General features: G+C 42.2%; 1 protein-coding gene across 2 annotated transcripts; it reads right to left on the bottom strand.

The window, feature by feature from the left end:
- Nucleotides 1-1917: 1917 nt before the first annotated feature.
- LOC147325467 (folylpolyglutamate synthase, mitochondrial-like) lies at nucleotides 1918-14934 on the bottom strand. 2 transcript variants are annotated; one of them, XM_086300008.1, is made up of 15 exons: nucleotides 14744-14934; nucleotides 9959-10087; nucleotides 9804-9857; nucleotides 8515-8579; nucleotides 7954-8068; nucleotides 7232-7309; nucleotides 6998-7059; nucleotides 5540-5642; nucleotides 5386-5463; nucleotides 5158-5305; nucleotides 4401-4484; nucleotides 4171-4321; nucleotides 3962-4037; nucleotides 3804-3870; nucleotides 1918-3100 (listed from the first exon to the last, which is right to left on the bottom strand). In XM_086300008.1, exons 1-15 carry the CDS (start codon nucleotides 14891-14893, stop codon nucleotides 2724-2726), a joined length of 1737 nt encoding a protein of 578 aa, XP_086156134.1. In that variant the 5' UTR covers nucleotides 14894-14934; the 3' UTR covers nucleotides 1918-2723. The 2 variants fall into 2 exon arrangements, with proteins under 2 accessions (XP_086156134.1, XP_086156133.1); XM_086300007.1 differs by having other exon boundaries at nucleotides 4401-4487.
- Nucleotides 14935-15376: the final 442 nt, after the last annotated feature.

Here is a 15376-nt window from a genome sequence, read left to right on the forward strand (position 1 = left end):
CTTATGCATTATCATAGCACCATAAACTCGGGGTTTGAATTAGGTTGGGATGATCCTGAACGGCACTTTTGGTGCATGTTGATAAGCTGTGTTTGCAGTACAGCGTTGAAGAGGAGCAATCATAAAGGGAGTAACGTTTTCTAGCGGCAGGTAATTTTAAACGTTTCTATCAGCTCAACAAAAATCAGCAAGCACACAAACTGTTAGTCACACCGTGTCTGTGAGGTAAAGGTCCAGCTGCTGGATTTCACAAAATGAGAGCTAACTTCACTCAGAGATGGAGAAAGACGTAAGAAAGACAGGACAGGAGAGGAAGAAGATGGGTTAGATTTAAAGGTAAGGGCTGCTCAGTGACATTTGATAATCTGCAAATTTAAAGATTGCATGTTAGTCCTAATTTTTAAATCAGATATCAGGTCTGTATGGTGTGAAGTTTTATACTGTTTCATTTTGTAAAACGTCCTGCAAAACAAGCTGAGATCTACAGCTTTGTTTTATTCAAAGGTTGTGTGAAAATGCTGTGCAGTTTAGTGCTGGATAAACAGTAGTTTGCACTATTGTGATGGATTCACATAAAGCTCTGAGCTCCTGGTCAGAGTTCGGTTACACAGCAGAGATGAATTCAAACTTAAGCTGATGATGAGATTCACTCACTGAATTTAACTGTATGCTGTGAGTGTAGGGGAAGGACATCAGCCCAGATAGCTTGTGAAATATTTTTGAATTTAACTGTGATCACAGGCTGTGCACTAAGACCATCTGCTGGAGCTCACAGTAGAAATGATTGAGCAGCAATTCTTGTCCCCACACTGAGCTACTACAACTGAACTTGGGGTTCCTCCACCTGCTGAACCCCACTTATACTTCCATGCATTAATATTATTTTATTATTACATTAATACAGCATGAGGTTCAGTTAGCTTTGCATAATAATATCTGATAGCATTGTCCTTTAAACAGCTACTTTTTACTTAATTACTTTGAGTACATTTCAGAGCCGGTACTTTTTCACTTTTAGTTGAGAAAAGAAGTTGACTTCCACCAGGGCAATTTTTTTAAACACATATCTTCACTTTACAGTAAAGAATGTGTGTGTTATAGTGTTTAAGGTGTGGAAGCATATAGTGACTGACAGATCTCTACTCTTTGTGGCATTTTTCTAACCCGACAAACCGGATGAATCCCGGGGGAAAAAAAAAAACCTCCCCAAGAAGTTTCTTTGTTGTTTTTAGGAATTTATTTCTGTTTAATTTAATTTACCCTCCTGAGTCTGAATAACATCACTCAAAAAAAAAAAAAAATTTGGTGTCACTCCCATTTCTTCTTGTTGAATATGGTTTTATGACATTTTTCAAATGCGTCATAATATATACACATACACACATAAATATATACACACACACACACGTGTGTGTGTTTTCATGGTGATTTCTTTCTTTCAGTAAATGGTAAATGACCTGTATTTGTATAGCGCTTTTACTAGTCCCCCCTAAGGACCCCAAAGCGCTTTACACACCCAGTCATCCACCCATTCACACACACACTCACACACTGGTGGAGGCCACAGCTGCCCTGGGGCAGACTGACAGAATGGTGTTTGAAAAAAGAAAAACAACAAAACCCTCTAGTACTCCAATTCTAAGAATTGCGCTAATTCTTCAGTGAAGGTAAAGATGTTTCTGCTCAGTGCAGCAAGATGGTCTAGTTCATCCTGTTAAACTGTAGTGGGGGGGGGGGGGGGGGCTTACTCTCTTAACTTTTCTGTTAAATTCACTGCACATCACTGATGTACAGGTTGTATATTCACAAACCTTGCATACGGTATCAAGTGGTCCTGTTCTTTGGAATGAGCTACCTGCTGATTTCAGATCAGTTAATAGTGTGTCTGTATTAATAATAGGAGACAGCTCACAGGTGTTGTTTTGTAACCATTTTTATTGTGGATCACACTGCGGAGACGTGGACTGTGTCTGTAAAACATTTCCCATCAGCAGGACCAAGAAGGACACCAAAGTTTTAAACCATGGTTGGCACAACGTCTGCATAAACTAACCGGCTCAGTTTTTAAAGATGTGAGCGGATTCCATCGTAGAGCTTCCACAGAAGTGAATTTCAGGTGAAACTTAAAAACAGTGATGTTCATTTTGTGCTCATAAAAGTCAGAGTCTGAACGGATATGGCTGAAGGGCTTAACCTTTTAACTTTAAATACACCGACTGCATGCGTCACAGTCTGACCATGAAGTTAAATTAAGGCCCATTTAAATAAGACGTAGAAACGCAACACTGATTTTAAACTCGTATAAATCTGGTGGATTCACACATTTAAAAAGAGGAGGCCACATGTACGAAGCACACTGTGCAACCAAAGTGACACAATAAAGGAAAATGTGCAAATATTTCTCAATTTTTAAAGATCTCTGAAATGTGATAATTAAACGTTCCCAACAGGGTCAGAAACAATTAATGCAGTTTAAATCATTCCGTTTGACCAGCTCAGCTCTTTGTAGCGTCTACAGCTCATGTAAACACATCTGGCTTCAAGTAAGACTGAAGACACTCTGGAGCGTCTGCGCTGTAAGGCTCAGGGTGAAGCTGGAGCTGCCTCAGTCCTCATAATTAGCTCTCAGAGAAACAAATCCCCAAGTCTGAAATGTTAAAAGCATGAAAAACCTTCTTCTGTCCAGGTAAGTTTCCCACAGTAGTGTAAACATGTGCAAATGGTCACTTAGAGGAAGCTGGGTCCAGGTGTTTGAGAGCTCCTCCCACCAGGTGGAGGCTTCCGGTGATGAGGACGTGGATCTCCGCGGCCTCACGGAGGGGAGCGGCTTTGGCCGTGACACTCTGTTTAACCGGCAATCTCGACTTGGCCGGGTCGGCCAGCACAGAGTCCCTGCCTTGCGTGATCCACTGGAGGGCGCTGAGGATGCACGGGAACACCAAGGTGTCCCCTCTGTGCTCAGGTAAACGAGGAAGACTGTCCTGGATCAGCAGCTGGGTGCCTTCGTTATCACCCAGCCGGTTATGAAGGCGCCAGCTCCTCTCGTTGTCCAAGCAGCGAGTCAGCATGTTCTCCACTGACACGTTGAAGTTCTGCTGGTCTGAGAAGGAAACAACAAGTCCAATAAATCCTGTGTATAGAAATCTGCAGGAAGAGGTTAAGACTAAATTCTTGCTCCATGCCCTTACTGAACTCTTCCTGCACCCGAGTTTTGTTTTTGGCCCTCGTTAGCTGTCAGCAGCCTCCGGAGTCCAACAAGCCAACTAAGACTATCCTCAACAGCTTCTTTTATCTCTGGCATCTGGCAGTAGAGTGGACCATGTTCCACACCTATGTCCCAGTCAGTTTCCTGGACTGAGACACTCCTAGTGCATCCTCACTATACCATGTGATTACACCAGGCCTGTCCAGCATCATGTCCCACTACCTGATCTAACAGCACCACCAGCTCAGCTCCCATTTTCACCCGACTGTTCTAGACATGTGAGGTCTGATCGAGAGTCGAACGAGTGTGTCCTGGTGTTCTTTTGGACACCTTGATGCTCGATCATTATGTTTATCATTAACAAACCGCATGCACAGGCTGTCACTCCTGAACGCGCCATGTTAGGTTTCACTCCCACTGTGCAGGTGAACATTAACCCTTTCCCCCTTGAAAGCCAACTGGGAGTAACCTTGAAGCCCTTTCCTGAACAGAGTGGTTTCAAGCTGCTTATGAACAAAATGACTGAACGTATCTCTATCGAGAGAGAGAAGTTTCTTTATTCTCCTTTCAGAAACTGCATCCCATTCAGAGTACTCACCTGCGTTACAGGAAGCAATGGCTTCAGTGATGTTTGGGCAAAAGACAGCAAAGTCAAAGTGACACATCTGAGAGAGAAAAAAAAAGGGCAGAAGAATTATTTATAGCGGTCGGTTCCTCTCTACATGAATGTGTGCGTATTAAAGTAGCTGTACTCACCACCAGCAGTTTCAGCATGGCAGCCGAGTCTCTCTCTCCTGTCGCGTTGAACAGCAGCACTCTGGCCACAGCTCCACTAAAACAAACATGTTGAGGCATCAAATCAGCATGTGAAGTACAAACCTTCCTGCAGAAACACTTCTAGGATTTAAAGAGAGCGTGGCTGTCTGAGGTGGTCTTTGACACACAGTTTAACAAGTCTTGCTCACCTGGCGCTCCTCTCGTGCTCAGCTGCAGTCTCTCGGAACCACTCAACGCAGGCCTGCATGCTGCGCATGGTGTGAGCTCCATCCAGGAAGTAAGTCACCTCTTCATGCTTCAGGGTCTGGGTCCTGCCGGGCCACTTAGCATCTGCCAGCCCTGAGAGCAAACACACACAGTTACCTCACTGAATGACAATCTGGTTGTAATGGCAGCTGACTGGCTCAGCAGGACTCACCTTTAACTATGATGGGGCTGGGACTGAACGCAGGCGCCTGAAGTGTACCGTTGTTTTCAACAGTGGTGACGGGAAAGCTGTGATCTGCTGAGAGAGGACAGGTTTCTATTAACACTCTCGTCACCTAACCCCTTCACTCACACCCCTAAAGAAAGTCCCGTTTGCAACAAGCCATGAAGGGAGCCCAGCAAACACATGGAAGCAGGAATCTTTTGACCTACTTCCAAACGCTGTGTGTGGTGGGTACATAACACTGCATGTGAACCTGAACACACCATCTCCTCTGAAGCATGATGGAGGCAGTGTCATAGATAGATGGAGCTAAAATACAGGCAGGGATTTAGGCAGGATCTTTACATCCGAGTCCTGTAAGTTATATACTGTGGATCTCATCATGCAAACCTGTCCTCACCCTGTGAACCTCAAGTTCCCCCTTCACCTTGGTCAGTTTTATTTAGATTTTTCTGACTTCTTTAGCAACTTTTTGAAAGCACAACAGACATCAGCCACTTTCTGCCACAGAAGCACTGCTCTTTGTTTGTGCTCTCTTCAGTGAGTGACAGCAGCACGATCTGTTTACCGTGAGGCAGCGGACATCAATGTAGACCAACTCCTCTCACTGATTTTACATTTAAAAGAATTAATTAAAAAAAGAAAAAGAAAATCACGGTTCAGCTACGTGGTTTCGAGGCTCAGGCAGTATTCAATTTATGTACATTTGGGATATTTAGGATTTATGTATAAACGTTAATCACACCTGGTAGGCACCTCCTCTGAAGCCAGGTGTGACTCAGCTGGAGGGCGAGGGAGGCGTTGGAGCGCTGGTGCTGCCCTGCAAGGCCCAGGTGCAAAGGTCCACAGTCCACTTGGTAGTCCTCCAGCTGTGGACACACCCACAGTGGGCACTGCGACAACAGGTTAGAGCATGTTAGATAAAACTGAAGCTTCACTTTCCTGTGTGATGTGACTGAAAGAGGACTCCTACTCCGATCTCTTTGGCCCGCTCCTTGAGCACGGGCATGGCGCCCCCTGGCTGTCTGACGGTGAAGGCGGGGACTCCAGGCTGCAAACACAATAATGCAGAGTTACAAACAGGAACTAAAAAGAAATAACGGGTTCAAGCTGAACCACAGACACACCTTGAAGATGCCTCCTTTCTGCCAGGCGATCTTCTCGACGGTGTCTCCGAGAATCTGAGTGTGATCTATGCCCAGAGAGGAGATGCCACACACCCACGGCCTCCTGTGGAACCGCACAGGGCGAGAAACGCTGGTTAAAAGCGCCTCAAAGTTTTTCAAGCGACTATAAAGTGTTTTTTATTCTACCTCATGAAAGACGAATTGTAAAAGTAATGCTAATAATAAACACATGAAAAAGAAGTCTAACCATATAAATGAAGACAAGTCTACTTTTTGCCCCCAATTTTCCCTCCAAGTCTTTTTAAGGTCTGTGGCACTCACTGCCTTTAGATTAGGACTCAAATCGCACACGATCACGTGTTAATTTTACCTTCAGGCTCACTGCACTGTTGTTCAGTTCTAATAAACCAAGTGCACAAAATGCTGCACGTTTGCATTTCTTGTCAGAAGCATATTACCTGCATGACTGCACACACTCCTATAGTCAGCAGAGCCCAGTTAAACCAAGAGATGTGTGTGCTGCAGAGGCTTCCTGATGGTTGAATATTTTGGCATTCATTTTCTGATGACATAATTAACTCCATGGTAGCCATGTTCTTTGTTAGATAACTGCATTAAAATCCAAAAGGCATAAACAGCACAACCACGGTGCACATGGATTCCAGCTCAGGGATTCTGGTTAGAGCCACACAGATCTCAAAATGGGACTTTGTAAAGCAGAGATGAGACCATGATAATGCAGCCATGTCCACCTTTCACAAATCCAAAATACAGTGGTCCCTCGCTATAACGCGGTTCACCTTTCGCAGCCTCGCTGTTTTGAGGATTTTTTTTGTGCGTAATTTTGTGGACCATTGTCAATCTCGTGCCGTGGCTCCTGTACAGTACAGAATGTGTTCAGCTTGTCAAATTTACATAAATCTTCGATCGCTAGCAGTGTGACCCTAAAGTGCTGCACTGTATGTTTGTACGTTTTCTCCCCAACAAACACAACAATGTCGATGAAACGTTTTAGTTTTATAATACTGGCCTTATTTTTCTACAAAGGTTTGAACTTTGAGTTTAAAGAAAAGAAACGTGTGAAAATGTTGATGCCTGTCTGAGAACAGTGTATAAAGTATGTAGTGAGGGGTGTTACAGCCTTTAAACATATATAATAATTGTAAAACATAAAGCTGACTACTTGGATTTTACCTGTCACAGGTTATTTTTAGAACGTAACTCCTGCGATAAACAAGGGACCGCTGTATCACACACATATTCCTTTCTATCAAAGGTACACACCAGTGTGCACAATCAGAGCCATAGCACCACATGCTAATGTTTATTCACCATGAGCCTGGCAGTGGGCCCATTTTACAAGTGCTCAGTTTGTGCTAGAAACAAAAACTCCCTGTGGCCTGTATTATACTCTTGTATGAGTTTCATTGAAACTCAAGTTTCAATGAAGAATCTCACCTTATGATGTTGGTGCAGTCGTACGCGCCGCCTATACCAACTTCAATCACAGCTAAATCCACCTGAGCAAAGACAAGAGCTGTTTAGATCCAAAGAAAACACCAGGAGTAAATCTGAGCTTTAAACTTCACTGACAAAGGAAACTGCACAGGTGTCTGTATTTAAGGCACATTAATACCACTTAAGTGAGGAATAATTTTTTTAAGTGTGTTTATTGGCTGTCTCTGGAGTTACCTTCTCTTGGAGGAAGACATGGAAGGCCAAGATGGTGAGGAAGCGGAAATATGCCGGCATCGTCCCTCCGTGGACATCCTGAGGGGATCGAAGAGAGAAAGACAGACTGCCTGATTACAGCCAAAAGATAATAATGAACTTTCTGATCCATAATTCTAATCTTCAAGTCAAGTCAAGAAAGCCTTTGTCACATGCAAGTTGCCCTGCAGCGAAATGGGACCCCCCTCGACCAACCTTATATACACAGCACAGACATCACATGGGGAGACAGGTCGTATTATGGAAAATCTTGGCTATTTAATGCAGTTATTGCACAGAACACAACCTATAATAATCAGAATGAATAATAATCATCATCATCATCATCATCATCTATAATAACCTTGGCAGGGACCAGCAGATGGAGAAAAACACTTATCTGAAATAAGAACTAGGAGTTTTTAAAAAAGCAAAAATTAAAAGGACAAAATTAAATGAAATAAATAAAACTGCTTTTCTGATTCTGTGGGAAACCTGCAGCTGCGTGACCAACACGTGCTGCCCGTCATATGAGGCTCACGCTCATCCTGACGCGAGGAGCCTCATTTTAAAACCAACTCAATTACAACCTGTGACACAGATTACACACACACACACACTCTCACACACACACTCTCTCACACACACACACACTCTCACACTCTATGGTCAGTGACTGTCTGCGCTCCCGTTTTCAGACCCACCTTTGTTTCATCGAGTCGCCCGTAAACCTGCCAGAAATATTTAGTGAAGAGGTCTTTCCCGATTGGCTGTCCGTTGATCCGAATCCTCTCCCTGACCTGCACCAGATGTGGAGAGCTGCACACAAACGCGCAGCTTCAGACACAAACACTTCAACACAACCAGTCGAACCAACATTACACACCTGCACCCCCCCGCATCATCAATATGATCACATTTTGAAGACCTTCAGAAGAGCTCACAAATGGTCACTAACTTCATTTTCCTTTCCATTTTCTCTTTTTGTTTTTGGAGAGGCGTGTATGTCTCGCCAAAAAAACAAAACCAAAAAAAAAAAAAAAAAAAAACAAACCCCGCAACATGTGGATGTTGTTCAGACTTTACGATCTGGACCAGCTCTGCAGTTCGGGAGGCAAAGGGCAGTGATCCTTCATGGCTAATTATGGATTTTATTTCTTATTAAATCTTGTGTGTACATCCCAAAAAGCTGCAACACATCTTTAATCTTACATGGTGGATGCTTTAAGTCAAAAAATAAGAATAAAAGTTAGATTTGAGTTTACCTGTAAAATCCTGTGCGGAAGCCATAATTTCTTAAAATCTGCTCAGTGAACGCGCATGTTGAGCCCTGAAAGACAAAACAGTCATCGCTGGGTTTTTCCATCGGGACAGAACAGCACTTTGTTGTAAATTTCCTCTAAAAATAAATAAATAAATAAAAAGTGAAGTCTGAAAGCACCCTCGACCGAGCTGGTTAATGAATACACATTTGCCAACATGTTTGTTTGACCTTCTGCTCTCAAGTTGCATAACGAGAGCTCGGCGCTGACGGGACAGACAACAGCGAGGTTAAAGAGAGTCCCACACATCACTACAAGCCCGACAAAGATCTGCAGGGCTGGATGGGACTCGCACTGTCAGTAAACCTTTGGCATCACATCCTGTTGGTGTGTGCAGACAGATGAGGCCTGCTTATGCTCATGAATTCAGAGTTTTAGAGTCATGAAATGTACCAAAAACAACAGAAACATCTGAATGACTGAGCAAATTTAACGGAGAAAGCAATCCAGGAAATGTATGAAATTGTGTCCCTCACCTTCTCTGAGTCAGGAAATATTAAACTGTTACAAACTCATCACTTTTACTATGTTTTCCTGCTAAAAATCAAACTTTTTACTTACAGTTTTTTACTAATTAAATTAAACCTGTTTAAACCATTTAAAAAAAAAAAAAGAACAAATTCAAAATTTAAAAAAAATAAAAAATAAAAATTGCATACATAAATTATAACTTGTATACTTTTTGCTACATCCTTTTGTCTGACTGAACCCATTATGTTTTACAGGGGAAAAATTATTCTTAAATAATTTTTGCAACTTAATCATATTAAATTATTTTTTTATTGCATTCTTTTTTCCCCCCCATTTACATGACTTTATATTGTATTTACATATATTTTATTGCATTTATTTTTAATGTTTAACATTGTAAGTTGTTCCATTTTTTCCATAACTGATAAATAGCGACATAATTTTTTTGCATAAATTCTATTTTTTTTTCCCCCACAGCATTTTACATTATTGAGCTCCTGGATCTTACTTCATCCATTTAAATTTGTCTTTTTTCCCCCTTGAGGGTTATTCCCCCCCCACTGTTATACATATTTTATAGAGCTATTTTTAAGATAAGTCCAATTACAGGGTGTGTTTGTACAAGGCTGCCTCTTTATCTCAGACCTAAATCTAATTTCAAGATATGATTGAGTATTGAGTGAGACTGATATACAAGAACAATAAAACAGCGCTAAAGAAATACTCATCTTGATACAGTTATGTAACACACATCAGCTCACCTTGCCCTTTGTTCCAGTCACGTGAATGATATTGAGATGGTCGAGTTCGTCCACCTTTGACACACACAGACACACACGTCAGATAACACTGAAGGCCATATCTACTATGACACTGTTTGTAATTCTAAATGTTTTCTCCGCCCCGATTGGCTCACCGTGAGGCCGGCTCGCTCCAGGAAGCCTCTCATGGCGTTCAGCTGCAGCTGAGGGTTGCTGCGCTCTCGTCGTACCTGCTCCAAGGCGCTGGCATTTGTCTGCAGCGTGTTCAGAGTGCAAATGGCATCCTGAGGTGAAAGAAAAATGTTTGAGGATGGAATCAATAATCTGCAGGAAAGAATTTCTGAATGAAAGGATGAGGATCAGTCTGACTTAGAGAGTGACAGATGCTTTGTTTCCTCTGCACATGTCAGAAGGTAAAAATGACACTTTCACACGAGCAGAGCTAAGAAATCTTTCATGCCGAGACGGTCAGTGAGAGTCAGAGGTGTAACCACCAGCCCAACAACACCTGTGAGGCAAACCGGCTGAGACCAACCAACCACTGATGAGCAGCACAACAGCAGCTCTTCTGTCACTCTGTAACAGAGATACCTGCGGCATGTGGGGGTGTGGGCGGGGTCTAATGCTTAGCTCATGCTTCACCGTGGACACTGGCAGTAGCTGGCGCAGTGTAAAGCGACTTCTTCACAAATAAGTCCACATGGTTGATGTCTGATGATGAAATTTGCATCACTCTGGCCCAAGTGGACTCGTGAACATGGAAATTAGAAGAATCAAAACATGGCCACAGTATTATTTATTCTATATTACATCAGCCACCCGTCTTCATCTGGGCAACATGTTAAGCCTCTTCTCATGCCAGATCCATCTTACAGGTTTCAGCAGTCTCAGTCTCATATATTCAAAATGAACTGAAGTTAAAGTCAGAGCTGCTGTTTCTTCTCATTCAGTTTATGTGCAAAGTATTTACGTTTTGTGTTGAAGTGATATCAACTCAAGTTGAACCAGGGTCCGGCTGTACTTTCAGGTACGTTCATGTAACAACTGTTTGCACCAGAAGAAGCTGCAGCAGGTCAATATAAGATTTCTTTTATAAGTGATTATTCAAGCAGCCAGCAGTTATTCCGGTTCTCAAGTTCTTTGAAATCAATTTAATCTTGCTAAACAACTGGCAGGCTCATGAAAATCTGGAAAGCTCAGTCTGATTACTCACTGAGTTTTTGTTTTTTTAAAAAAGCCCATGAGACTCACAGGAGCAATGACAAGGATTCTGTTCATAAATAATTTGTTACAAAAGCAAATATTCAACGTGACGATATTTTCTGAGCTGTGATCTGACTGGATTTGGAAAATGAGATGGGAATGAAGAGTCAGCTTCAAACTGTCCACTCCATCAGATTCACATGTCTAACAACTCATTCATTCCTTTAATCAGAGCTGGAGAGTGTTCTGACATTTCAAATCGCTTTGCCGTTAGAGATAAATGTTTGCTTTGATCAGGAATCAATGCAGGAATCTATGAAATAGTCAGACCTGTAAGCAGAATTAATGACAGCTTCAGTATACAAATCTTATCAGTTAAACTTTGGGAGTTAAAATTTCAGGAATGGATTAATGTCAGTGTGAGTCCTCGGTTGATCTGATATCCTCGTGTTGGTGTTGTTCCCAGATCATCATACTAAATGTTGTTCCAGGATCAACATTGCAAGTGACCAATCAGAATGTTGTGACGTCATACTTTTGTGACTTCGGGAAAAACCGGCGTAAAACAAAAAACTGTACCTAAGCTGCGTGAAACCGCCTCTGTCCGCCGATCAACGGACCCTGACCCTAACCGTAACCCTTTAATAAACAGTAAGCAGAATTGATGTTGTCCTTGCAACATTGGAATTTCATAAATGCACGAATGGCTTGGCGTGCAAAAGAATAACGTCACAACAATGTGATTGGTCACTTGCAATGTTGAACCTGGAACAACATTTTCATGATGGTCTGGGAACAACACCAACACGAGGATATCAGATCATCCGTGAGTCCTCACAGGTGAGTCCCTCCCCCTACACACAGAGTGGAGCAAAATAAAGCCATCAGAACTTTCTTTCCAAGCTCCTTAGATTATGAGAGCTCAATGACTTCAATCTCAGCGCCGAGTTTGCCGAGACCCTGAAAACTAAACAGCCAAGTTTAAAGCGGATCGGATGAACTGTTATTGAGATATGCAAATAAAAACAACCACAGATTTCTCAATTTACAACTGAGACGTCATATAAACACGGCGAAACTTCAGCATGTATCCGCAATCCCATTTACCCAATTCCTCTGTATGAGAGTTCAAACACTCAATTAAAAAAAAAAAAAAAAAAAAAGATAAAAGCCAGTACTTTTAAAAGACAGTGATTCACAGCATCTGACATCTCACGCCTTCCACTTTAAAACCAATAAATATAAATCAGACACAGAAATAGCAGAAATGCTGGAAATTAAGCAGAATGAAGTCTTACAGCTCACGATTGCTCTTATGCTGTCCTGTCTACATCCATGGTTAGATCACTGGCTCCAGTTTGATAACGTTTGATCACCTGTTGTAGCAGGTATGCTCAGAGCAGGGCGATATGACCAAAAATATTTATCACGACATTCATTTGAAAATTTGCGATAACGATATAACTGACGATATAATTGACACTGGACAAAATACTTTACAACTCCACAACTTTATTAGTGCAAAAGCAAAAAAAAAAAAAAACCATCAATGTATTTTCACTTACACAAGCAGCTTTTTTAAAAGTGCATTAAAGTCATATAAAAAAAAAAAATTAACAGTGCAAATGCAAATTCCTTGCTGACAGTTTAACCAAAAGACATTTCCAGTGGAAACTGGCCGACATATCCTCAGCATAACCATGCATAATATCCACAAAACTTAAAAAGAGGTTATACACACACAATACGGTAATATTATGTTGATGCACAGTACGTATCACTCCGCGAGGCTCCTGCCTACGATAGCCGTAATGCTCCAACAATCCATCAAGCGGTGCGGGTTTGTAGCTTAGCAAAGTCGTACTGAAACATTTGACAGATTTTCGAGCGCCGTGTACATAAAACCGTTTCGAGGTCAGTAAACACAACCAGAATTCATACATAAGGCACACGGGATTATAAGGGGACCTGTTGAGTTTGAGAAAAATCAAAGGATTGATTTTAAGTGTGCCGTATTTTCCAAACCACCACAAACACGTTTAACTCCAACCACTGCTTTCTTCGAAAAGCTTTCACTCCGTGTCATTTCCCTGTCTCACAGACGCCACATTTCTTTTTCACTTCTGCATGCAAATGAACTGTTCTCCTGGCCAGAGTCCAAAGCACAGGCGTTGTGAAAAGTAGGTGTGGAGGAGTTCTGACAGCTTAAAGCAACAAGAGGTAAAGACAGATGAAGAAGAACGTGTGAATGTTTCAAAACTGCCACAGGAGACAGTTAACAGCATTCGAGCCTTTCAAAAAAAACAGCTACCAGACACCCTTCCATACCACCACCAGGTGGTGTCTCCTATAACTCAGGTGTGCTGTTGTTTTCTGGAAAAACAAAACAAAACAAAAAATAGGTGTGAATCCCAGGGAGCCGAGCCCAGCAGTGGATCAGAAATGTAAAGAGAAATCTTTTGTTTAGCTGCAGGCATGGGTGTAATCTCAGTGGTTACAGGCTTCTGGGTCAAAGGTGACAGATGGAAAACAAAACACTTTTAATTACTTAAAATGAACTCCACCCTTGTATGAATCAGAGTGGTTTGGTCCACTCATTTAGGCAGAAAAAAAAGATGAAGTCATAGCAGCCATTTCTTCCTTTTGTAAAAACTTTATAGAGGGTTTTAATTTATAGCGGCACACATCTGGAAACATCTAAACTGTCCAAATTATTTAAACCTCCAGAGGGCAACTACAAAAAGTATATTTAAGTTTATTTGCTTAATAAAAATCGATTTTTAAGCAATTATTTCTGTAGAATTATGACAGATCATGTCTAAAATCAATCTAGAAAGTGAGACCAATACAGAAGTGCCTTAAACCTTGTTTGATCACCACCAGGTGCCGACTCCTCTGGTTGTGTATAAACCAGCATTAATTGATTTGTGACGGCAGTGAACACACTCCTGATCAGTTTACTGGGCCAATCAGGAGTTTAAAGTCTTACAGAAGAAAACGTGTTTATTTTATGAATTATGCTCATTATTACAGTCACAGTGGAGCCTAAAACAGGATATGCGCCTCGTCGATCATAAACCAAAGAGCAGGCAGTCTGATCCACCCTGAGCCTGCAGAGTTTCATAACAACACCAAGAGGTCAATGGACAACTACATCCATCTTTCACATACAGTCTACAGTAGAAACAGACTCAGAAAATCCTTAAAGATGATTTTGTTGCAGTGACAATGAACTCGTTCATTGAGTCTCTTTAATATATGGCCGCAGGAAACCCATGATGGACGCCATGTGTAAAATTGTATGTGCCAAATGCTCGTGAAAGCAGCAGCACGAGGAGATAAAAGGGGTCTTGTCTCCTCAATTTTGCATAAAGTAGACTGCGGACGGCTCTGACAGACCCAGTTCTGAAACTGCGGAAAATTCCCATTAATATTACAGGAAACATCAAAAACACCTGAGTTCATCCAGGAAAAAAGTGAGGTGAGCATGGCACAAGTCAACCTAACAGAAATAACATGGCTACACAGAAATACCACAGCACGTGCCAGCGCAGACTTTTAGCCACTGACACACTACTGCGAGCTGTTAATAGCTGTCCAAGCTAGCGTGTAACAGCCGAGTCCGGGCAGCCTGTCAGCCCGAAAACTACCTCCAAACTTTCGGAAACAGTCTCGCTGCTCAGTTAGCTAGCTCGTTAGCCGGCTGGAGCACGAACGGCGGCGGTCAAGCAGCATACCTGGTACTCCATTCCCGGGATGTGAGGAGCCGTCTCGGTGCTGTAGTGCCGGCACGAAAGACCCGCCAAACTGAGTGCCCGATCCCGCCGTGCAAGCCGCGCGGCGAAGGCCGAGCCCCGCCGTAGCATGCGCGACATGCACAGCATCATGAAGCGTGGAGGTGTCCCAGGAAGGCGACACCAAATATGGAAGGCTCGTTTTTCAAGCGTAATGACGTCAGAACACGCCCCGTCATTTTTACTCATTTATTATTTTTTTAAAAACACGAAAACGCAAAGAAATAAAACACACAAATACTCCGACAAAGATCGAACAATAAAAAGAACAATACATTTTCAGAACCTGAGATTAGATCAGTATCTAAAACAATCCTGCAACAGTGAAAGTTGGTGGATGTTTTTCAGTGTCTCCAATATAAAAAATAATAATAATAGCCATCCCAGCTCCATAATTTGTCGCGACTCACTGAAAACAGCAATAACAGATTTTTGTGCCACTAAATGTCCAGACTTTAGCAGACCTTTACCAGAAACAGAAATGTCCTGCAGGGAAATCTAACCTATAACTGAAAAGCATTATGTGGAAGATTAAGGTTAGGGGTGTAAGAGCACATTTCTTCCCTTCCCTCCTAT

The sequence above is a fragment of the Aulonocara sp. 'chitande type north' Nkhata Bay genome, linkage group LG7 (genome assembly GCF_057382095.1).
Source record: "Aulonocara sp. 'chitande type north' Nkhata Bay isolate Kocher_YH1m ecotype deep benthic linkage group LG7, A_spYH_male_GT1.1, whole genome shotgun sequence".
NCBI classification, from domain to species: Eukaryota; Metazoa; Chordata; class Actinopteri; order Cichliformes; family Cichlidae; genus Aulonocara; species Aulonocara sp. 'chitande type north' Nkhata Bay.

What these genes read in the sequence shown, in the direction of transcription:
- LOC147325467 (XM_086300007.1), bottom strand. Translation starts at nt 14,893, where the DNA reads ATGATGCTGTGCATGTCGCGCATGCTACGGCGGGGCTCGGCCTTCGCC. An exon ending in GGCGACTCGATGAAACAAAG is followed by an intron (nt 7,310 to 7,953) that starts GTGGGTCTGAAA and finishes CGATCCCCTCAG; the next exon opens with GATGTCCACGGAGGGACGAT. An exon ending in AGCGGGCCAAAGAGATCGGA is followed by an intron (nt 5,306 to 5,385) that starts GTAGGAGTCCTC and finishes CTGTTGTCGCAG; the next exon opens with TGCCCACTGTGGGTGTGTCC.